Source organism: Manacus candei, unplaced genomic scaffold (assembly GCF_025592945.1).
Source record: "Manacus candei isolate 608988 ecotype Guabito, Panama unplaced genomic scaffold, ASM2559294v1 h1tg000023l, whole genome shotgun sequence".
Lineage (NCBI taxonomy): Eukaryota > Metazoa > Chordata > Aves > Passeriformes > Pipridae > Manacus > Manacus candei.
The window spans coordinates 25269471-25291300 of NW_026138071.1; the positions used below are offsets into that span (position 1 = coordinate 25269471).

At 40.0% G+C, this 21830-nt stretch overlaps 1 protein-coding gene across 4 annotated transcripts in view; it reads left to right on the forward strand.

Moving 5' to 3' along the window:
- Positions 1-21830, forward strand: part of ERBB4 (erb-b2 receptor tyrosine kinase 4) — a 603712-nt gene that overhangs the window by 441643 nt on the left and 140239 nt on the right. For all 4 annotated transcript variants that reach the window (XM_051786747.1, XM_051786748.1, XM_051786745.1 and 1 more), the window contains exons 12-16: positions 1176-1375; positions 10498-10630; positions 12309-12402; positions 13836-13990; positions 20416-20490. In XM_051786747.1, coding sequence (XP_051642707.1) covers positions 1176-1375; positions 10498-10630; positions 12309-12402; positions 13836-13990; positions 20416-20490 — 657 coding nt within the window. The remainder of the gene's footprint in view (positions 1-1175; positions 1376-10497; positions 10631-12308; positions 12403-13835; positions 13991-20415; positions 20491-21830) is intronic.

The following is a 21830-nucleotide window of genomic DNA, read 5'->3' on the forward strand; positions in this document are numbered from 1 at the left end:
AGCCCCATTATTAGGAGTTTGTATGGTCACAGTTGGAAGTGCAGGCTCATGTGCCTGAAGAACAATGTGGTTTTGAGATAAAAGATCAGTACAAAGAAGAACACTCGAATCACTGAGGTACCTTGCAGGTGGGAGTGTATATGAGCTTTGTAGTGCTGTGTTTACCCGGGATGTTTCTGTCTGAAAACTCATATTGAGAAACTGGTTCAAAGAGAAGAAAATGTGGTGAGAAATAATGGGGGAAGCACAAGGTGGTACTTAAGTGAGATATATATATATATATATATATATGTATATATAGATTTATAGAGATATATATACAGCAACCCCTTGTTACGCATTGTGGAGATGAATAAATCAGGCACAGGATTCTGCTGGCATCTTAAACAGCAACCTGAACAGAATATGAATAGCAGTGAAACCTTGAGGTTGAATCACACAGCATTCTGTTTTGAAGCAGCAATTTTTATTTGGAACAGCTGGAAAACAATTACAGTCATTAAAATACAATAACTTAAAGGATGCCCAGAAACTGGATATTGTCTTCACTAATCTTCAGTCATAAAATATGTGCAGTCGTTTCCATGTTACACAGACAGTCATTTACTGTTCCTTTGATGAAAAAAAAGATGATAACCACATATTACAACAAAAGAAAAATGAAATGTAGAAAGTTGGCTGTAAAAATTTCCTTGAAAATAACAATTTCTTCCTGTATTACTTTAAATGACATTAATTTGATGCCTGTCAGAAGATGTTTGAATACATTTTGCATGACTTTGTCAGCTTCTCTGTAGCATATAAACAATCATAGTATTAATGCTGTTGAAAAAGAAATCTGAATTTTATTCATTTTTCCTAACAGCACTTTATCTCAAAAAATCTGTTAATGGAGGAAATGGAACTACGTGAGGAGTTCTGCTGGCCTCCTGGGCCTAGTGCTGTGAGCATCACAGCTTGTAGCATCTCAATTCTTACAGGACTCACCATTTTCTAGGCAGTAGAACCGGAGGTTGACTCACCCCAAAATAAAAGTCTTGTGACCAATTCTCAGTTTTTCCAGAAAGATCATCTTGCCACTAGGAACTAATTCCAGTGGGAAATTTCCAGCCAGCTCTAGTAAGTTCTGCCTTCTGGAGCTAATTCCTGTTCTCTTACTTTTGTTCTCATCACAGTGGCCTTTCCTTACTCATCCTAAAGCAACAGGGCATTACCTCTCTGCAGTTTCAGTCCTTGAAGCAAATCAGTGCTGGCAACATCTACATAACGGACAACAGCAACTTGTGCTACTACCACACTGTCAACTGGACCAGCCTGTTCAGCACACCCAGTCAGAAGACAGTGATCCATCGCAATAAGAGGGCAGAGAACTGCAGTAAGTACTGCTGCTCACAGCACGTCATCTTCTCTGTGGCTGCCTCACCTGGGGCCAGAGGGGTTGGGTTACAGACAGGTTACAATGCAGAGAGCAGGTCAGCAACTCAGCTGGTGTCTTGTGGAGCTCCATGGGCATTAATGGAGATGAGATCATTTACAGCGTTTAAGGATTTGGACCAGTCTGCCTCTGTAGGAAAAGGAAAATTTTTAAGGCATGAACAAATGAAAGGGAGTAGAAGAGAGCCCACTGCTTCCTTACCATGATGTGAATTTTCCAGGGTAGTGATCCAGTTTCACAGACATGAATCATGAAGGCTCTGATTGGAGTGTTCATGACTTTACAGACTTTACAGACTCAAAAACTACAGCCCTTTCCTTATGAAGCGAGATTAGCATATTCTGCTTTCCCTACCCTGCCTCGTCCAAGTGGCCTTGTCTTAATCCAGAAAGGTCACTTTTGGGACTGACTTTGATCACTGACTTCCCCCTTTTTGTATTTGTCCTATCTGATAAAGAACAGTACTTTTAATTGGGCCTAATTGTCTGTCAGGAAAGCTCACATGCCAGTACCTGAGCTGAGATCATAGTACTGAAAAGCCAAAGAAACCTCTGTAGCAGAAGATTCAATTTGCTTATACAGAAAACAGGCAGTAAATTGCATTAATACAAGCATATTGTACCAGCAATACAGCTAATTTTAAGCATCTGTTAGACTGCTAGCAAGAGAGGAGATTCATTAAATTGCTGTATGCTTAAGTGATATTTCTGGGTTTTGTGCTTTGACCAGCCAAAAATGTTTTCTTTGGGTTTTTTTTGAGGCTGTGATCCTACTTTAAACTTAAGCTTTTAGTTCTTTTGTTGTTGGTTTGTTTGGGTTTTTCCTTTTCTTTTTCCCTCCCCTCCCTTTCAAGTACTGTTCTGGTCTGCTTTGAAAGATTTTGTGACTGCACTCATCACTGCAGTACACCTTCAATGTTAGGTGAAACACAACAATAGCTTTGTCACTGCTGCTCAGTTACTTTACTAATCTCTTCTACCATGTATGAGCTACAGAAAGTACAAAGTCTTGTTTGGTAGGTCTCTGTGTGATTTTGTTGTGGGGTATTATTATTAATAATAATCTTATTATTAGGCTGTCTTTTTGCATGCAAGTTAAAAAATGCCACTTGCTTTCAATGTAGACAGTGTAATGTGATCAAAGAAGGCTCTATTTTCAACATACCCAACTTTATCTTGTTCTGATTTAGCTCAGTTGCTCAACATGGGTGAGCTTTGTATTGTTGTCTTAATGGCTTCCATTCTCTTATTTTTCGTTCTTTCCACCTCAAGGCTTTTTCTTTTCTTTGAGTTCTTATTTTCTTTGAGTTCTTTGGAGGGAGAAGAATATTTGAACATTGAATAAGGTCAGGCTTGCAAGGGGAAAGCATGTGTTTTCTGGAACATTCAAGTCCCTTGAAATTTGGAGGAAAGCTCCTGACTTCCCATGAATAACAAAGCCTTCAGTCTTGCCAACTGAAGCATTTAGGGATGGCTTGTAGTTCCAGCGTGCAGTCTGTTTTTTCCTGCCCCCAAACAGAAAGCCAGCTATGAAAAACAGTGTATTAATTGGCAAATGGAGATGCTGCCAAGAAAGAGGTGTGCTGCTGTGCTTTCCCCTGCAGAGTTACAGGATCAGTTGGTGAGGAACCACCTAGTTCTGTGCTAGCAGGCTAATAACAAGTATACTTTTTATGTCAGGAATGCAGAATTAGCCTTTTGAGATCTCCCATAAGGAATTCCTTGGACTGACAGAAGTCTGAAGAAGCACAAGGTCTTGATGACCATGTAAGAGTCACTAGGGTTATATTCCAAGATCCTGGTGGTCACATCTTGTGAGGAGATACATGAACTTGTGAACTTTCCATAGAGCACAAGTTTCCTCTCTGCCACAGGAAAAACTGCTGACCATGGGAGAAAAATTGTGCTCTTAGTGCCTGGAAAATCGCTCAGAGGTAAACTTTGTAAGGTGCTTTTTCCTTTCAAGGGAGAGTGTCCCAGTTGTTTAACTAGTTTTGAGAGCTTGGGGACGTAGCTGAACACATTAGTTTGGAAGATATTCTCATATTAATTGTCAGGACTCCTTTGGCAAATACCTCCTTGCCCTTTCCTGGGATACTCACTTTGAGTCCCTTTGAAGCTGCCACAATTACTGAAAGATGGGCTTCCAGGGCAAATGGAAACTTGGATGTGCTGTCTCACAGCCCTCACACTGTATGTTTTGTCACTAAATTTGCACACAAAGGGAAAATGTAAACTTTATTTCACTTCTAGCTTGTTGAGGATCTGTTATAATAAAGACTTGTCATTTTCCAGGAAGAAAAATAGTCCTAAAGAAAATTTAGCAGATTTAACACCATGAGAATTTTAATGAGGAAAACAAATCTCATTCATTTCATTTTAAGAAGTCACGATGTCAGCTACAGTGCCAAGGGCCCTTTTAAAAGTGGACTCTAACTTGTGTTCATTAAACAGACTGTGTATAATGAACATAGACCAGGGGCCAAGTGACTCCAATCCAACTGCAAAGGCAGTGCAATCCTAACAGGGACCAGTGATTTCCTCTCTCTAGGCACATCTGTATGAATGAATTGATTAATGTTTTGTGGCCTCATGAGGGTCAGCATGAGCTGAGAAGAGCTCTCTTGCTGCTTCAGCTCTGCCTGTCTGTCAGCACCTCTCAAGGGTTCAGTAGGTTCTGCTGCAAGTTAGATGTCTAACTAAAATCTTCACAACTGCTTGGAGTAAGGCAGCCCTGTTCCTTAGCACCAGATGCATTCCTCCAGCATCCTTTGAAGCATCTGTCGTTTCCAGGAGAGGCCAGCAGACCAGGGTTTAGGAGAGTTTTCCCTGCATCTTCCACTGCCTGAATGTCTGGGATCTGAGGGCAAGCCTCTAGGGTTTCCATTTCTACCTCTCATATTTTGCCTGTTCTAGACACTGATTCTGCAGATGCTTGGGCATGTGCCCATGCCTCTTGAGTGACAAATAAGACTCATCCGAATGGGGAAGGGAAATGAGTAAGTAAATATTTGCAGGATCAGCAGCCATCCTCTGTGGCAGAAATACTGTCTGTTTGCTTGCATAGTACCTAGCAGGGTGTGACTTGTTAATAAAAATATCTAATTTTTTTTTCACATAGTTTCCAGTCAAGAAACCAGTCTATACCATGATAATTACTACTGCCACTTTCAGATACATTTATTGTTATTTCTTTGTATATTTTGACTCACTGTCTGTTTGGGTTTGTTTTCCCCACTGCCCAGTGATTGTTAATGGCTTAAAACAAGTTAGAGAAAATATTTTCTATCCATGTGTAGCTTTTCTGAAAACTTACATAGGAGTTTCCAAGATTTTTCTAGTCACCATCGTATTTAAGTGACTTTTATGATATATCCCAAGATAATGGTATTTTTTCATACCGTTTAATGCTGTGTTCAGCTGACTCTGTACATCAGTGAGGAAATACTGAAAAATTGCTGAGCGTGTCAAATTGTTGGGGGAAAATTTGGTCTATATTAGTGCTTCATCTTTGAGATAACACTGACATGGTAGAGTTTGGCAAAACTCTGATTTTGTTTTTTCGATGAAGCAGACAAAGACAATAGACTTCAGACAGTGGAAATGTTACAAAATTATCCAGCACACAAAATATACTTTATTCTCCTGATACCCTCAATTATTTAATCTTACTGTTTTTGCCACTTGTTAACTATGTTAAAATAGTCAAAAAATACTTCAGTGCCTCCAAGATGGCTTTTCCAAATGGTGGTTAAAAGCCTAGGGCAGACTTCCCTTTTTTGTAGAATGTTGAAAATACAGGAGGAAAGCATATGTGTGTGTTTTTAATAACAATAATAATAATAATAAATAATCCATAAACCCCAGGATGCTCTACTGCTTTGTGTTGTCTTTCTAACATTGTCCCATGCAGGGCCAGAAAGGTGGGGGTACCTGGAAAGGATGTGACCTCTCTCTTCTCCACCTTCCATACACACATTCAGGGATAGAAATATCAGTATCCAAGCTTGTGATCACCAGGGTGGTGGTCTGTGACCACTGGGAGTCTTCTGAACTGTGTAGACCCTAAAAGACACCCAGGTCTGGGGACAGGTTGCAGGAGGAAACTTGAGGGCAAGGGACAAGTTGAGGCTTTAGTGGCCACTGCACCAGTGCAGTCTGATGGTGTCCCCCAAGGTTGTTTAAGTGTTCTGATGTCAAATGGGCATCTTCAAACTGATAAGCCAAATGCAGATTAATTGGAGAGCATTTATCTAAAATGCTCTCATCTAATGTAGGCTTTAACTGTCTGCTGCTATAAACTGTAATGTTAAACACTGTGCATAAAACTCACTTTGTTATGAACATTATTAATGTAGGATGAATGACTATAAAGTTATCTGCCAGAGAATGTGCTCTGGTAGTTAGATTTTATTCTTGCTCCTTGCTGAAGTGAAGAATATACCTTTTTTTTCCCAGCATGGGTTTTTTTATGGAACAGTCAGAGGTGGCTCATGTGAAATACGAGTGCACAAAAAATAAAAGTAGAAAAAAAGTGTTCTTTTATACAAAGTTATTTAAATAATTCTTTCAGCTTTAGTATCACCTGCAGTGTAAGGTGAAACCTTTCTAGGCAAAGATTATTGTAAATGTGTTTGTTATGAATTATATCAATTTAGCCACCAGTCAACAACTTGAATAAATTCATTAGCAGGCATGATACAAAGCTAATTGAAGTCTGCCAGAGTTTTTCTATTGAGTTCATAGGGCTTTGAATCTGACCCATACATGTACAGCCAAATAACAATAATTTTTCTTTTTTAGTAGCTAATTTTCCTGTGTTCTGTTTGGATTGGGGAAAAACACTGAACCCTTCTGCATCTAATCTGTGTGACCCCATTAATAAAGAATGATCCCTTCTTCTAAAACTCCTGATGAAAATGAGTTCCTGTCAGGAACATTATTGTTCTTTCCTTCCTCATATGGCTGTGTGATATGCTGCAGCTTCAGAACATGCTCAGCTCATGGAAATGCCAAATTACATGTCTAAAATGGAAGCATTTCTTTAGCCATTCTGATAATTAAAGAAGAGGAGGACAAGTGTAATGGGTTTTTATAAGTTGTCAAAACAACCACTCCCTTCTTGCCAAGATTCATTTGTGAAAACATTTCTGTGACTTAGAAATAAGCTAAAGGAAATAGTGGGTTTTTTTGTTTGTGTTGCTTTTTCGTAGACTACAGGCACCGTGTTAGCTAGATTTCAATGGGGTAATCATGATTTTTTTTTATTGAAAAGCTCCCTTTTTATTTGCATAAGGGTTACTCAGTATGTTTTCTGAGCTGTCTTGTAATGCTGTCACTTGCTGTTTGAAGGGATATTTTGGAGCAACACTGTGTGTGTGTAAATAAATCCCGATTAGTCTGAGTAGTCTGACAGCTGAGAACAATGAAAATAAAGGAAATCACTGGTAATAAATTTAGATTTACCAAAAAAAGGTGAGAAAGCAAATAGGAAACTGCCTTCACATGACAAGTGGGGAAAACAAAATAGAAAAATTACCAATATTCTTAAAATTTAAAATGAGAAGAAAGGGATCTCCAAACCAGGTTGGGCTTTTTTCGTTGCATGACAGGTACCTAAAGTGAGTAATTGATCAGAAAACAAAATTATTCATATAAAAAGTTTGCTTGATTAGAACTGGGATAGTTTCTGGGTTTGGGTTTTTCCTTCTTTTTTTTTTTTTTTTTATTTGCTGATACAGTTTAAGGATGAAGCTGTGTGTGAATCCCAGGTGTCCCTGTTGAGGCAGGACTCGGTGTCAGTCACACATCACCATGAGACTGGATGAGTTCAAGGGAGATTGGCAGACCAGGCATGAAGGTGCTGGGGGGGAGCACTCAAGTGTGCTCTAAACCCTAAGGCATGATTGGGGCTCCTCTGAAATGACCAGCTTTTTCTGGGTGCTCCTGTAGTCAATGAACATGACAAAATTGCCCTTTAATACCAAGTCAGTGCCCCTCCTGAACTGTACTGCCCAAAGCCAGCGTGAGACTGAGATATGCATGAAATTTCTATAAAGTAGGTGCAAAAGGAAACTGTGGGCTACATGTGCAGCATTTGCTAAAGCAAAGTTTTTGCCTAATTCCTTTGATTTCTGTGAAATTCAGTCAGCAGCATAGTGGGACTACTGACACTTGATAGTTGCTATAAAAATGTTGCTATGCTTAAAAGAAATTAGTGTGAAGACAGTAATAAAAAGCTGAATTTTGTGTCTCTGCTCATGCTGGCTGTGCTGGTGTGGTTCCTTTGCAGCAGAAGGGCTGCTGGTTCACAGCAGAGCTCAGGGAAGGAGGATAAGGCATGTCTCTGAAATGCCATGCTGAGTAGCTCATGTCCCTCTTGCTGTGCTGGAATCTGTGATAATTAATACACTTTAAAGGATATTAAATGACCACCTGGAATAACTCCTAAACTTAATTATTTTCTGTTTGGCTGTACCTGATTTGAGCTTTGAGGCAAAAGAAGAACGAAAAAGATACTTCTGAATACCTTTTGGATGTTGGCTTTAAAAAAGTCTATCTGACATTAAAAGAAAAAGAAAATTAAATTCCAGCCTTGATAAAACGTGCACAGACTTTTCATGTGTGAGGTTATTTGTGCATGAATAAGACAGTAATAATAATAACACTACTCCTCTGGCCATGAATTACATGTCTTGCACAGCAGAGCCGTGCAGGGTCAGTGGCAGTGCAGTACAGGTAGGAAGCATCCTGGTGGATCTCTTGTTCTTGGGTCAGTTTGCCTGCAAGGGCTGGAGGACATGAAATCTTTGATTGGTTCCTATGCTGCTTGTAAAAGTATAAAGGTGAAACGTCCTTTCTTGGCAGTGAATTATGAATATGTTGTAGGCAGCAAACCAAACAAGTAGGTGAGGATTTGCCATCTTCAATCCCAGTAAAGCAAAATGTCCTATTGCAAGAAGGAAGGAAATGCAGAGGAAGCTTTGCTCCTCTTGCTACGTGGGCTAGGAGAGAGACCATGCATACAATTATTGTGTATTTTTATCTAAGAACTGCTTTCTGACAAGTGCAGTGGTTAGAAAGCAGGGGGACAGGGCCAGGCCAGGCAGCGTGTGCCAAAGGGAAAGCACCATGCCAGTGTGAAAGTGGACTTCCTGCATGTCAGTGGGCAAAAGGAGGTGCAGGAATAGCCTGGTAGGAAATAGGAGAGGGCATGGGCCAGGCCTGCTATATAGATCAGGAAGATGTGTTTGACAAACAGAGTGCCAACATCCAACAGTGCTGTGTGCTGGAAAGCAGCAACGGAGGAACAGTTCGGGAGAGTTGCTGCCCGGAGCAGGGTGTGCTCCTGTACAGTCAGCTGCTGTGATAGGCACTGTGCTGCAATGGGGGACGTTATGTACTCTGGAGCACAGAATAACCAGTTTTAAAACATGCCTTGGACAGCAGAAAGCATCTTTCTGCTGGCTCTTCTGCGATTTAGAAGGGCTTTGTGCTTCTCAGGTGATAAAACTCAGTATACTCTTCAATTGTTCAGGTAGATTGTAATAGACGGTACCTACTCGCACTGTTCCAGCCTGCACAGGGGAGACAAAACCATCAAGTATCCTGAAAGGAAAAGAGGATTTGTTTTTTCCTGTCACCCAGCTGTGCTGATGCACTGAAGGAAGTGTAGAAAAATAGTTCATGAAGACCAACTGTCTTTTTATTTCATATAAACCTGCCAAAGGGTTTTTCGCATTTTGCAAAAAGATTCTCTGTTGATTTTATTATTTCTTCTCTTTAAATGTGTGCTGGGCATGTACAATTGCTGTTTTATACGTGTATTCAGTGTGTGTGTGTTTGTTCCCAACTGTTCATCTTCCTGCTACAGCATTGGAGGGGGTGTTAAAATTCTCCCAGCACACCTACTTTTAATTTTTATTTGACACTTCCCTTAAGCTGTTTCCAATGTTTTAAAAAGCAAACAAGGGTCTATACTGTTGCCATCTCTGATATTTCAGATCTTTGGTGGTTTTAATTTACTCAGCACAATGTGTAATCCATTTGTGTAAAACATTTCATAGTGGAAAAATGAATGTGAAAATGTGAAAGTCCTTTCACATGCCAGAATTTGGCTGGAACTGCACCCTGGCTTTCTTCAGATGCTGGAGAGATAATGTGTTTTCTTTTGTTCTTTGCTCATTTTCTCCATCTGTCACATCATCTATATATTTACATAGAGAAGGATTTATATAAAATAAAAGTACAGTCTCTCGTTCTTCGAAATAAACTTTCCCTCTCACCCTTTGTTCATTGCTTATTTTGAGAGTTTTAATAGAAAGGCTCTTTGGCTCTTCAGCTCTTCAGGTGCTTTTTACAATAAATAATTTAAAAATCACAGTTAATGATGACTTTCCTTCAACTTTTTCCCCACCATCCATAAGTTTTATTTCAGGGAGTCCTCAATTCACAGGTAATGTTTTATATTTTAGTTTAATAGACCTTTTGTGGATTTGGACAATCGATTTTTCAAATCCTTTAAATTTTTGGCATTTACCATATTCTGTGTCAGGGAATTCTGCAGGTTGATCTATACTTTCTGTGGAGAAAAATCTCAGTTTTGAACCCTATTGGATTCCTGTCTCTTTGAATGCCCACGAGGGACTTGGAAGAAGCAGTGAACAATTGTTTCATGTTTACTTACCTCCTTGTCATTCAGGATTTTATAAGCCTTTATCGTGCCCTTTCTCAGCCATCTCTAAGGCTGCTTCTCTATTTATTCCTCATGTAGAGGGCTCCTCTCTGGTTTCGATCATCCTTGCAGCAGTCTCTCAGATCTTTTCCTCATTCAATTTTCTTCTGAAAGGAGCAAACCAGAAGTGTGTACAGCACTCCAGCTGGGAGTGCACGGCGTGTTTCTGTGGTGGTGTGATGGTGATTTTCTGCTTCTTCTCTGTTCTGTGTCTAGAAAACCTGAACATCCAGTTTAGTTTTCCAAGTGTGGCGGAATGCTGATGGCATGTTTTCCTCTGGATTTTGGAGGACTATGTACATTAGTGACAGTATCCTCTCTCTCTGCAGCTGCTGATGGAATGGTGTGTAATGAGTTGTGCTCAAGTGATGGCTGCTGGGGGCCAGGGCCAGACCAGTGTCTCTCCTGCAAGCGCTTCATCAGGGGAAGGACCTGCATAGACTCCTGTAACCTGTATGATGGGTAAGATATTCCCCCTTGCACTTTTCCTTGAAGTTGCTGATTATGTTCTTCAGGACTTTAATGAGTAAGTTATTTTGGGTTTATATTAATCAATATCTACTTCTGTTGCCAATATTGCTGATTTTGAGTGAAAGATGATGTGGGATAATATTTAAGGGTTTCTAAATCTGAACTTGTGTAGAAAGCTTTCCCTGGTATTCTGCTGACTAAAATTTTCATGCAACATCAGAAGTTTGTTGCATTGCTTGCTGGGCATGTGAACAATGTGATTTAGGTGAAGACTTACAAAAAAACTTACCATTTAGCCCTACTTGAATACTGACACCCCTTTTCAGAATCATGCCATTGTGGTCAGATGAGTTAGATTAGGCATGTGATAAAGAAATTCTCTGAATAAGAACTCCAGAGTAGGAAAACCCACTCTCTTTTCCATTATGCACTGTGTAATTGTACATGCAAATATAAATAAGAAAACCCAACATGAGTTCTTCCCCCTTTTCCCTCTGCTGCTTATACTGGGGGAATGCCTACACACAGCACAGCCAAGGTGGCTGAATCTGCCTTATGACAGAAAAGTAGAACTGAGCTGCCTATATTAGCTGAAGCAGCAGAAATTCATGATTAGGCTGCAAAGGGAAACGGGTGGAATTTCCCTTCCTGCGTAACAGTGCAGCAAGGTCCAACACTTTCAAAGTCAGGAGAAAACCCCTTAAATTATTTAAATTCTTTTTTTAAGCTCAGACTGTTAATTGAAAGTAACTCTGGGGTTTCATTCTCCTTTTTTTCCTGCCTTGGATGCCAACTCATGTGACTGTTAAGGAAAGAGTACTGGATGAACTCCCATAAGTACTCTTCTACCTGGAAAATGCATGCAAAAAATATCGTGCCAGAGTCCAGTTTTATATGCTTAAAAGCTCCTCTTCTCTCCTTCTCTCTTGCCCCCCAATAAAAAGAAGAGTTGCAAACCACATTGTATTCTCATATGCACTGGAATATACTGTTCCACCCTTTGTGGCTTGCTGCTGTGAAGCCTGTCACTGTAAGATCATGAGGAGACTCTCGTGACCAGCACTCAAGTCAGGATATTCTGCTCTGTATTGATCAGTGGATGGTATTTACACTCTCCACAGGCTCAGTTCTATCCTAAATATGTGGAAACATTTATAACCTGGGCTTGGGGAGAAGTTTATTGTTTGCATGAGAACTCTGCATATTCATGTCGTTGGGCAGCAGCATTTTACAGATTCAGACCTCAGTCTAGAATTGTTGTTGAAAACATTACAAGCCTTTTGGAGAATGGGCTCTAAAACACGAGTATTTCATCCATTCTCACATGTAATGAGTGGCAATTCTATGGAAGAAAATCGAGAAATGAGCTATTTTTTCCTGTTAATGAAGTCTGTATTTCTTAAGGAAAGAGAGGGGAAAAAAACACTAGGATTTTATACTGGCAAACAAGATGTCATCCTCTTCACCTGGCTGTGAATGAGGTGCCGATGGGCCTTGTTTCCAGGTGGCAGAAGCAGTGTGATGATGATGGTGGGATTGGTCTCAGCTGGCACAGCCTGCCCCCTCAGCACACCTGAAATCAGTTCCCTCAGGTGAAGAGCAGCCATTTTGTCTCACTTTCAGTCTGAGGGTGGTTTTCGCCTGACCTGCCTGCAAAATGTTTTCCTAGGGAATTTCGAGAGTTTGCAAATGGTTCTGTCTGTGTGGAGTGTGATCCCCAGTGTGAAAAGATGGAAGAAAACATGATCACGTGCTATGGACCGGTAAGAACAAAATTTGTTATGCTACATAGTAACTTGTAAAAGTGTGCTAAAGTACAAGTCTTTTCCGCTTACAGGCTTTAAAGCAGCTGTTGCAAATTAGTGTTAATGAAAGCAGAAAACAGGCATATTCTGCATGTAGAGAAAGAGCTCTTCTCATCTTAAATTGGTGCTGGGAGTAAATTTGCTTGCATCAGTCTCCTCTAGATCCAAGGATATCCTTTTCTTTCTTTTCATGTGTTGTCCTTAATGCTTTACTGGTACAGATGCACAAAATTTTTACAGACAGAAAGCATGCAGTTTGATCTGAGTGCCCTCTTTTATCCCTGTTTTTGTTCTTCATACTCAGTTCTGTCCTGTTCTACTACAGCTGCAGCTGAGCATTTTTTTTTCTTTTTAAGTGTAGGAATTTGTCTCAATTTGAACAATATGCTTTGGTTAGGCTTTAAGTTCTTTTGATAGATAATGTATATCATGCATCCTGAATGTATGTTAACGGTGTTTCCCACCTTTATAATGGCAAGTAAATCTTCTTTCAAAGATTATTTCTCATTTGTGAGATAGAAGTTGTCTCTTTCTTTTAGTTTGCTGTTAATTGCCAAGATTACAAGTCACAAGGATCCTGGGAAAGAGTTGTGTTTTAGGCTCTTGGTCATTGAGAAAATTTAATCCATAATTGATTTGCTTATTTTTGTGACTTAGTAAATGGAAAAAAAAAAGGCATCATCATTTCTGTTACAATACTGTGTTTTGTACAACACATCCATAAAGCAAGAAACTAATGTTTCAAGTGTTCAACCTATGAGGGAAATTTGGATTTGTAGCAGGCTTATGGACATAAAATCCTAGACCAGTGCTCAACCTGAACACTGGATTCGGTTATACAATGCTTGTCATCACAGCTTTAATATTTTACTTTTACATTATCCAAGAGCCTTGGTTCACAGTTTGTAACAATTTAGTCTACATATGTAGAAGGAGACCTTGTAGTTCTTCAGTGTTTCTGTGACTAGATGCCACATGCAAGATGCAGTGTGGAAAATAGTTCTGGAGTGCAGAGGTAGGGGAAAGGCTATTGCAGTTGCTTTGCAAAAGTGGTTCTCTATTGAATAGTGTTGCAGGAAGTTTCTCAGAGTTAAAGTGGGCATGAAGTTCATTGTGTTAAGCACACCAATAATATTAAGAAACCTATTTAGGAGCTGGAATTTAATCTTGCTCTCTGCAGAATAAGTTAATGGTGGAAAGCACTGGAATTTATACATCTGTTGTTCCTTATCAGAGACTGGAACCATACAGGTAATTCACTGTTCCTTGGGAAAACATGCTATTACAATTGTTGCTGAGTGCGTTGTCAGTCTAGGACCTGCAATTTTAGTGCTACAGGTAAAGAGACAGTAACTTGAATGTACTGCTTTTCTTTCTTCCCCTCTCTCCAGGGACCTGACCATTGCACAAAGTGTTTCCATTTTAAGGATGGTCCAAATTGTGTGGAAAAATGTCCTGATGGCTTACAGGGGGCAAACAGCTTCATTTTCAAGTACGCTGATGAAGATCGTGAGTGCCATCCATGTCATCCAAACTGCACCCAAGGGTAAGTGCAAATTCTGTGCAGTGAGCCATCCTATTTACTGTTCATAGCACACCATGGTTTACATACAGTTTGGCTTAGTAAAGCACTTGTCCACTCCTGAAAACAGTGTGCAACAGCAATTTAATCTTCATTTTCAGGTCTCTCGTGACATTCAGGTTCTAGTCATGAATGCCCAGCAGCTTATCACAGAAAAGCTTACACCCTTTTTGAGAACCAGAACAACTGTTCACAGCAATGCCCTTAGCTTTCCTTCTAGTTACCCCTGGTTTGCAGCAAATGCTGTTATTTCACTTAATATGGGCCTGCAAAATGACTTTATTTTTATTATTTCCTTGTTGACAGAATCTCTGCTCCTTGGTATTGGTGAATAAGCCAACAGCACTGCTGTGAGACAAAAGTGTTGCTTCTCTCTTTTTCCTACAGGAAATGATGCAAAGGGTTTGTCTGAAACCAGACTTTGTACAGGAGTCTGAGTCGGAGCGTGAATTTCTCAAATCTTGTCTATGTGCCCAGAATAATTTGTTACATTTGGAATTACACAGCCCATCTATCTAAGTCAGAATTAAGAATCTCTGCAGCAAAAGAAGTAGTCACATACACACCTACGATTTTGCACCGACCACATAAGTTGTGAATGCCTTTTCCATGGGACAGTTGGTAGTGTCCAGCATACAAAGAAAGGGAGAGGCAGCCAGGGGAAAATAGAAAAAACATCAGCCAGCGAAATAATCTTCGACAAGAGGCTCTTATTGTTTAGCAGCTAAAATTAAACCAGTAAATTATTCAATGTAATCTTGATGTCAACAGCTGTTGCCATTCAAAATGAGACCTTTTGCTGGTTTTGCAAATCTAATTACAATAGAGCCATTAGGGAAATGAAAGGGGGATCTCAGAGACACAGCCAGGATCTGTTACAGATTTGTCTTCTGCTCCCCTCAGACCATTTAAATCAGTTATGCAATAAGAAAAATACTGCTACTGTGGAAGAAGAGTTTGAGAATTATATGAGAAGATGAGCATACCTCAGGAGCTCTGGTCCTGGCTTTCACAGATGGAAGAAATGCCAGTTCTGATCTAATCCTTCAAGCCCAGCTAAGTATGATGCATTTACTGTCCGCCCAGCATAGACAGGGCCTTGCAGCTCTGCTGGCTTCCGGGAAGCAACACCTCCCCATTACCTCCTCATGTCTGAGGAGTTCTAACTGACCCAACCTTTTCTAGTGTTTGTGGCACAAGTGTGGTTCTCCTAGACCAGGAAGAGAGGAGAATGTTTTCCATGCCTTTCCAACTTCTCTGGATGTACTCGTATTTTGTAAGTGGTTGTTTTTCTCTCCCTGGATAGAACAGGGTCAAGAAGGGAGGCTTTTAAGTCTTGTGCTGAAAATCTGATATTCTAGTTCATAAACAAATAGCAAGGGCATTAGGCAGTTGTAGCTGACCTTGCCAGTATCCATTGGCAAGCCTTGGTGACAAGTCCTTTAATGCTGAGTTATGTTGTCATTTAATCATTGAACTTCCAGCTTTCTCTTTTTTTTTATTTTCCCCTGCTGAATAGGTTTCATTTAGCATTGTGTGCCAATCCCCAGAGAAAGAACAAGTAAAGGGGCCAAAGGTGTGGTTATCTCCCAAAAGAGGAGCTATCCCTCTTCCATGAGTCTATTACTCCTCATAGAAATCCTCATCCTCTTTATTAAAGAGTTAAATGTGTCTATTCCTAGGTATTTTATTACCCCTCATAAAAACAACACCCTCTTCCCTCAAGTCTGGGTAAGCATGGCTATTCTTTTCTAGTGTTCCTAAAGACTTTGGGGCATGTGATAATGTTATTGAAGCTGTTAATGACTGTCTAAGATGTTTGGGATTTATGGGTTGTCCATCCTCTTGTCGACATTATCAGGGGCTAAATATGCCCACAGAGGAAAGGGAAATCAGTTAATTTCTCTGGTTTTCTCCTTCAATGCTGAATTCTCTAGTTTCATATCCTTCCTTCAGAAATTAATATTTAAATTCCCCTCAGTCATGATTCTTCAGTGAAATAGGTTGTGATGGAAACACATCTGGATATTTGGCTCACAACTGAAAGGTAGAGATAAACCATAATTCTACTTCATCTATTATACCTGTTCTCCTTGCTGTCAGATCAAGTACTGGAATGAAGCCAGTGCCCTCTCAGTACAGCTTGGATACCCATCAAAAAGTGTTGAGCTGCTGCAGAGCAGTGCTCCCAGTGTGATATTAATCTCATTTGTTCGGTGCTGCTGTCTGTGAGTCAGTCTGCCTGACAAAATGGGTTGTTCTCATCCATTGTTTCTCCTCCTCCCCACCAGTTGTCACCAAGGAAGATATCTTCTGTCCCACCTCTGTTCCCTGTGATCCATAATTCCACCATGGCACTTGCAGAGGATTGCTTTACAGACTGGAGGATTAGCTTTGATAGCACCATTCTCCTCTCTTATTCAAGTGTAATGACTGCTTCTGTTAATGGGTGTGCCATTATCCAGCCCTGTTAATGATCTTGCATTGACCAAGAGAACTGTCAAACAGTGACTTCCTTGGATGCAACAACTGTGCTCTTGGCCTTGCATCCCCATGAAAACTGAAGCCAGTTTGGAGCAGATCTGAGACATGTGGGACACCTATCCTATTTGATTCAAGAGAGTTGGAAAGCATTTGGCATCTCTTCTTGCAGGGCTAGCCAAAATGGAACACTTCCACAGGAATAAAATACTAATTATGTAATAGCATGTGACAGTCTGCTTCCTTGCTGGGCAGGACACCAAATGGGAGATCTCACTGGACACCTCCCCTGATCATACAAATGCATTTTGTCACACAGCTTTTTGAAGGAAGTGCATTGCTCTTCACCAAAAAATTCTTTTCCTTCTAAGCCAAGACCAGAGAAGCCATGGGAGCCTTAGCAGCACAGGTGTGGTCCTGAAGGGATTTGAAGGCACAAAGACTATTTTGCCCCTAAAGCTTAGGTGTATTTTTTAGGAAGACATTATGAAATCCAGATGAAACAATTGTAAGACCCCAATCCCAAAGCCTCAAGCTTTACTGGGAGTGTTACTTTTATTTAAGGCTCTAAAATAATTTGAATTTTTGCAAAGCCTTTTAGTTCTTTAATACCTTGAGGTCCTTTAAGGAGAAAACACCACCCATGTTTCCCAAGAGATTTCTTTTAATTTAGTGAGAAAATAGGCATTTTAGCAAAAGGTTAAAAGGGGTGACATACAACCAAGACAGAATGTTTCACTGAAGTATCCACCACACACCAACTCCTAGTAAAATATAACCCATGAATTTGAAGTTACCCAAAATATTAAGAATACAAAAGAGTAAAGAAAGGAAAAGATTAAGAGAAGAAACAGGAGTAAAGAGAGAGAGAGGGAAGAAGAGAGAAAGAGTAAAGTAAAAGAGTAGAATAAAATAATTAAATAGCTACCACCAAAGAGCCTTATGGAAGTCTGGGGCTTCACATGGCAATGGCAGGTCCCAAGAAAAAAGGCAAGATGGTGCTCATGTGCTCCTGTATTTAAGGGCTTAGGCCACTGTGGTCACCCCTCCCAGGCCACTGGCCACTCAGTGCCCTCCAGCTGGATGACCACCACAACTAAGGTTTTCTCCTACTCAGAGAAAATCCATTTATGCCATTTAAAATCAGTTTTGTTTATTTCCCATGACAAAGATTTTTGAGAATTCATCTGACTAGAAATGGCTTTGCTACTCCACATCTGTGCACAGCTAAGACCTCACCTTTCAGTCTTAAGGAAGTTGATGAAAGACAATATTTGGCAGAGGAAAAAAGGATTGTTTCAGGAAAAAAACAGTTGTTACTCCAGTTTTCAAAACTTGACATTTTAACTTACTGTTTTCTATCAGAGGTTGATTATCTGTAAAATTAGGATGAGCTCCAAGAGTAATTTTCTGTATAAGCTGTATTGAACTGTTGTAAGGTACTGAATATATCATAAATAAATTGGCATGTATCAGTTAACCAGTTCATTTTACAGAACGAACTTGGAAATGAAAATATCATCCAGACTCCAAGCAGAAGAAACCCTGGGAGAGAATGGGGTACCAGTGTGATTTATGTTTGTGTCATACATGTACTTATATGTGTCAAAAATCCTGAAAACAAGGAATTTCCTTCCAGAGGAAAAATAACGGATGGCTTGGTGGTGCAAAATACCCTGTTAATAGATATTGCCATGACTCACCCAGTGTTGTACTTCACTGCATGTAATCAGGACAGTCAGTCAGGGAGGAAAGGAAGCTGCTCATCATGACTAGGAGTGATGCAAATTGCACCTGGACAGAGTTTTCTGTTTGGAAATGGGAAATTCACTGGAGAAGATTACAAGTTTAAATAAAAATCAATGGTACTTTAGCTTGGACCGGGTGAGGTCCAAACAGCTCTCTCTTCTGGGATTCAAGTCCTGTCCTCCAGAGCAAGAGCAAATAAATGTGCAGTTGTGAAGTGACTTCAAGACAACAGGCTCTTGATGTTAGTCTGCCACTTATCTGATCTAGTAACAGGCACTCAGACCTTAATTTGAAGATGCCTTTCTTTTTATTTATAGCAGGAGTCTTAGCTCAGCTTTTCTTGACCTGCTAGTAAATGGAAGATCTGAGCAACTTTTTTTCAGCCTCCTTCATTACTGAACTGGTTTTCTGCAAATTGCTGAGAATGCCATGAAAGGAAGAGAGATCAGATATGTCTGAGACAGGTTAGAATTCAGACAGTCCTGAATTCTGAAGTCCTGAAGCCCAGGACAGCTGAAATTTCAAAGAAGTCACATCAAGCGTTCTCTCTGTTAGGTTTTTTAACTGTGTTTAAATCATCCCCTTATGATTATACATTATCTGGTCATCCAGGTATTTAATGAATGCTTTTTATGTCTGCACAGTTGCTGGAGGAAACAATTGTTGAGGAAATCCTTACAGTTTCTGTTTGCATGTCAGAGTTCTTATGTAAAAATAAAAACTCAAGTAAACAAACAAGGGCCAGGGTTCACTCTGTCTGCCCTCCCTCTGCAGGTAAGGGGAAATTGAATTCACTGACTTTATTTTATAATGTCAGTGATAGGCAATTTAAATGCAGCAAAAGCTGATGAGTGGCAAGTGATGGTGAAGTGGCAAGATCTCCTGGGAGCATATTTGAACTCCCTCAGATTTTTGACATGGATATCCCTCCATCAAAGCCAGTCTGAAAGCAGCAGACTTTAAAAGAGTTGGGGATCATACCTTAAATTTAAAGTGCCTCCACAGAAGTGAATTTCAGTCTACTGACGTGTCAGATCACTTGCTCCTGTACAGCCAAAGAGCCTGTTAGTGAAATAGCTCTGAAATCTTATTAAAGAGTTGAAGTAAGTGGTTTGGTTTCCTTAAAATGCCAAGGGCTAGATACTCCCCATGGCTGCCAAGGGCCTAGCTGGGCATGCAGCACTGAAGGGTATCAGGTTGTCTTTAACTCTAAAACCTGAGGTCTCTGAGAATCCTAACTACTGTGTAAATGTGTTATTGACTTGCTTTTTGAATGCAGGGGACCTAGGACAGCACTTCAGTCCTGCTTTTCATGAGGGCAAGGGAAACCCACACATACCCATGTTTTTCAAACAAAACATGGTTGTGTTTTAGTGGTGCTGCATATAGTGGTTCCCTGCATTTCCACTGCCTCTGGTGAGCACCTCTTTGTGCAGGTGGAGGACTTCTAGCAGCATCTAAGGAAAGCAGAATAAAATGCCTCAATCAGCAGACACCATTTTGCTCTGGTTTTTGTTGTTGGAAGTTGATCCTTGAGCTTCCCTGTCAAAGTATAGTCAGCTTCCAAAATATTTCTGCAGTTGCCCTGGCTAGCAGCTTAGAACAAAATGAACAATTGCATCAATTACAGAAAGAAAAACAAGCTCTGTGCTCCTGGAAGTCTCGTCTTGCAAATGAAGAGCTTTTGTGCAGTAATCACTGATTCGATGATTCAGAAAAACATCCAGAAGAAGCAGCTCTGTTGTCAGGACTCCCACAGATGCAAGTGAAACCTGCCTTAAGTGTTGTTTAAGCCAAGATACGACCCGCCTTGGAGTGCTGTTGCTATTATTGTTCCTATTGCAAGCTTGGTTTTGTCACAGGCTATAATTTGGTGGGGACTCGGGTCTCTCGTGAGAGTTATAATTAAGAACACAAAGGGGATTCCTGCTCCTTGGACGTGTAAATAACAGATTTCTCTCTTTCTCTCCCTGTTTTCACTTTGGATTTGCTGCAGGTGCATAGGGCCGCATCTCGAGGACTGCATCGGCCTGATGGATAGGTACTTGCTGAGTAGTCGTTCCCTGTGTGTCTCCATCCTCCATGTGTGGACAAGGGCGCATGGTGTGCATGTCCTTGTGAATGGCAAATGACGTCTTCTGTTCTGTAATTGCCTGCAGGTGTAGAGGTCCCGCTAGTCATGACTGCATTTACTATCCCTGGACGCGACAGTCCACTTTACCACAGCACGCTAGGTAACATCCACCACCTTTCCATTCTCTGTACACAGGGGCCTGCCCCTCTTGCCACAGGAATGTCATACTATTCAGTTTGTCCAGAAAAGCAGGGCAAATGCAATTCGCCCTTAAGTGAGATACGCCTCTCCACATCCAAATGTACTTTTCCATTTGAAAGCAAATTAAGTATTTTGCTCCTTTAGGCCGATTAGAAAATGCCTTTTTTTTTGTTGGAGTTTTTTTGTTTGTTTCTAGGTAAAATTTTGTTAGAAGTAATTCTAACAAAATTCTAATTCTAAGTTTTCTTAGAATTTACTTGTTTTCTGTTGGTGTTTTTTGTTTAAGACAGAGTTTAAAATCAAATGAAACTTTTTCTTCCATACACCTTATCTTGAAAAAAGTAAATGTTTTAGCAAAACCGATTTTCTACCTTAATTCACATAACACTATTACTTGTTTTTTTTTCATTTTCTGTCAAAAAAAAAATTTTAACCTTGCAGCAATTTTATTTTTCAGTAATGACAATTAAAACAAATTAATGTAGGTTGTATTCTGCATTCTTTTTCATGAAAGCCCTTCATTGCCACTGAGTTTGTTTAATTTTAAATTCAAACTGGTTAGTATGATTTCCAGGCTTGGGGATTACTGTCCTGAGCTAAGACTAGACGAAAAATATATAATTTCAAACAAATTCACCTCATTTTGGATTTTACTTTGGGTTTTTTTCTTGTCTTTTTAAAAAGATTTTAAGATTGCCTTTCCTTCCTAGTTGTGTACCTGTTGTGAATATTCCTATTTCTAGCTGTTGGGGGAGAACATATTTCCACTTGAAAAACAGCACTTTATAAATGCTATCAAATTATATACTTGTTTGTTAGATCAGGATCAGTTCCAACTTAATCCATGGACCAATTAATAAGCAACAAAAGATGACCGCATTTTTCAGTATTTCTATGTTTTGTTTTAATCTTTCTGATCTGGAATATCCAGTTTGAGATACTTCTGTGGGGATTCCTTTTCAGGTGCACTCATTTGAACAGGCTTGCCCAAAACAAGAAATCAGTTTTAAAAGTCTCCGTTTCATCAGCTCTACTCAAAGCACAAATACAGAAAATGTTTTGTTATTTGCTTAAGTTTAAGGACCTTACCAAACTACAAAGGATGAAGTTCTTAGGTAACCAATTTAAAAATACCATGTATTTCATCAATTGGATTTTTAATCACTTTTTGAGGGAAAATTGAGGGCTCTCTACTAGGAAGAACAACTTGTGGGCTGTAGTGTAGCTCTCCTGTAGCACTGCAGGCTGCTTGCTACCTTCCTCCATTAGCCCAACAGCCAGTCAAGTTTAATTCAAGTG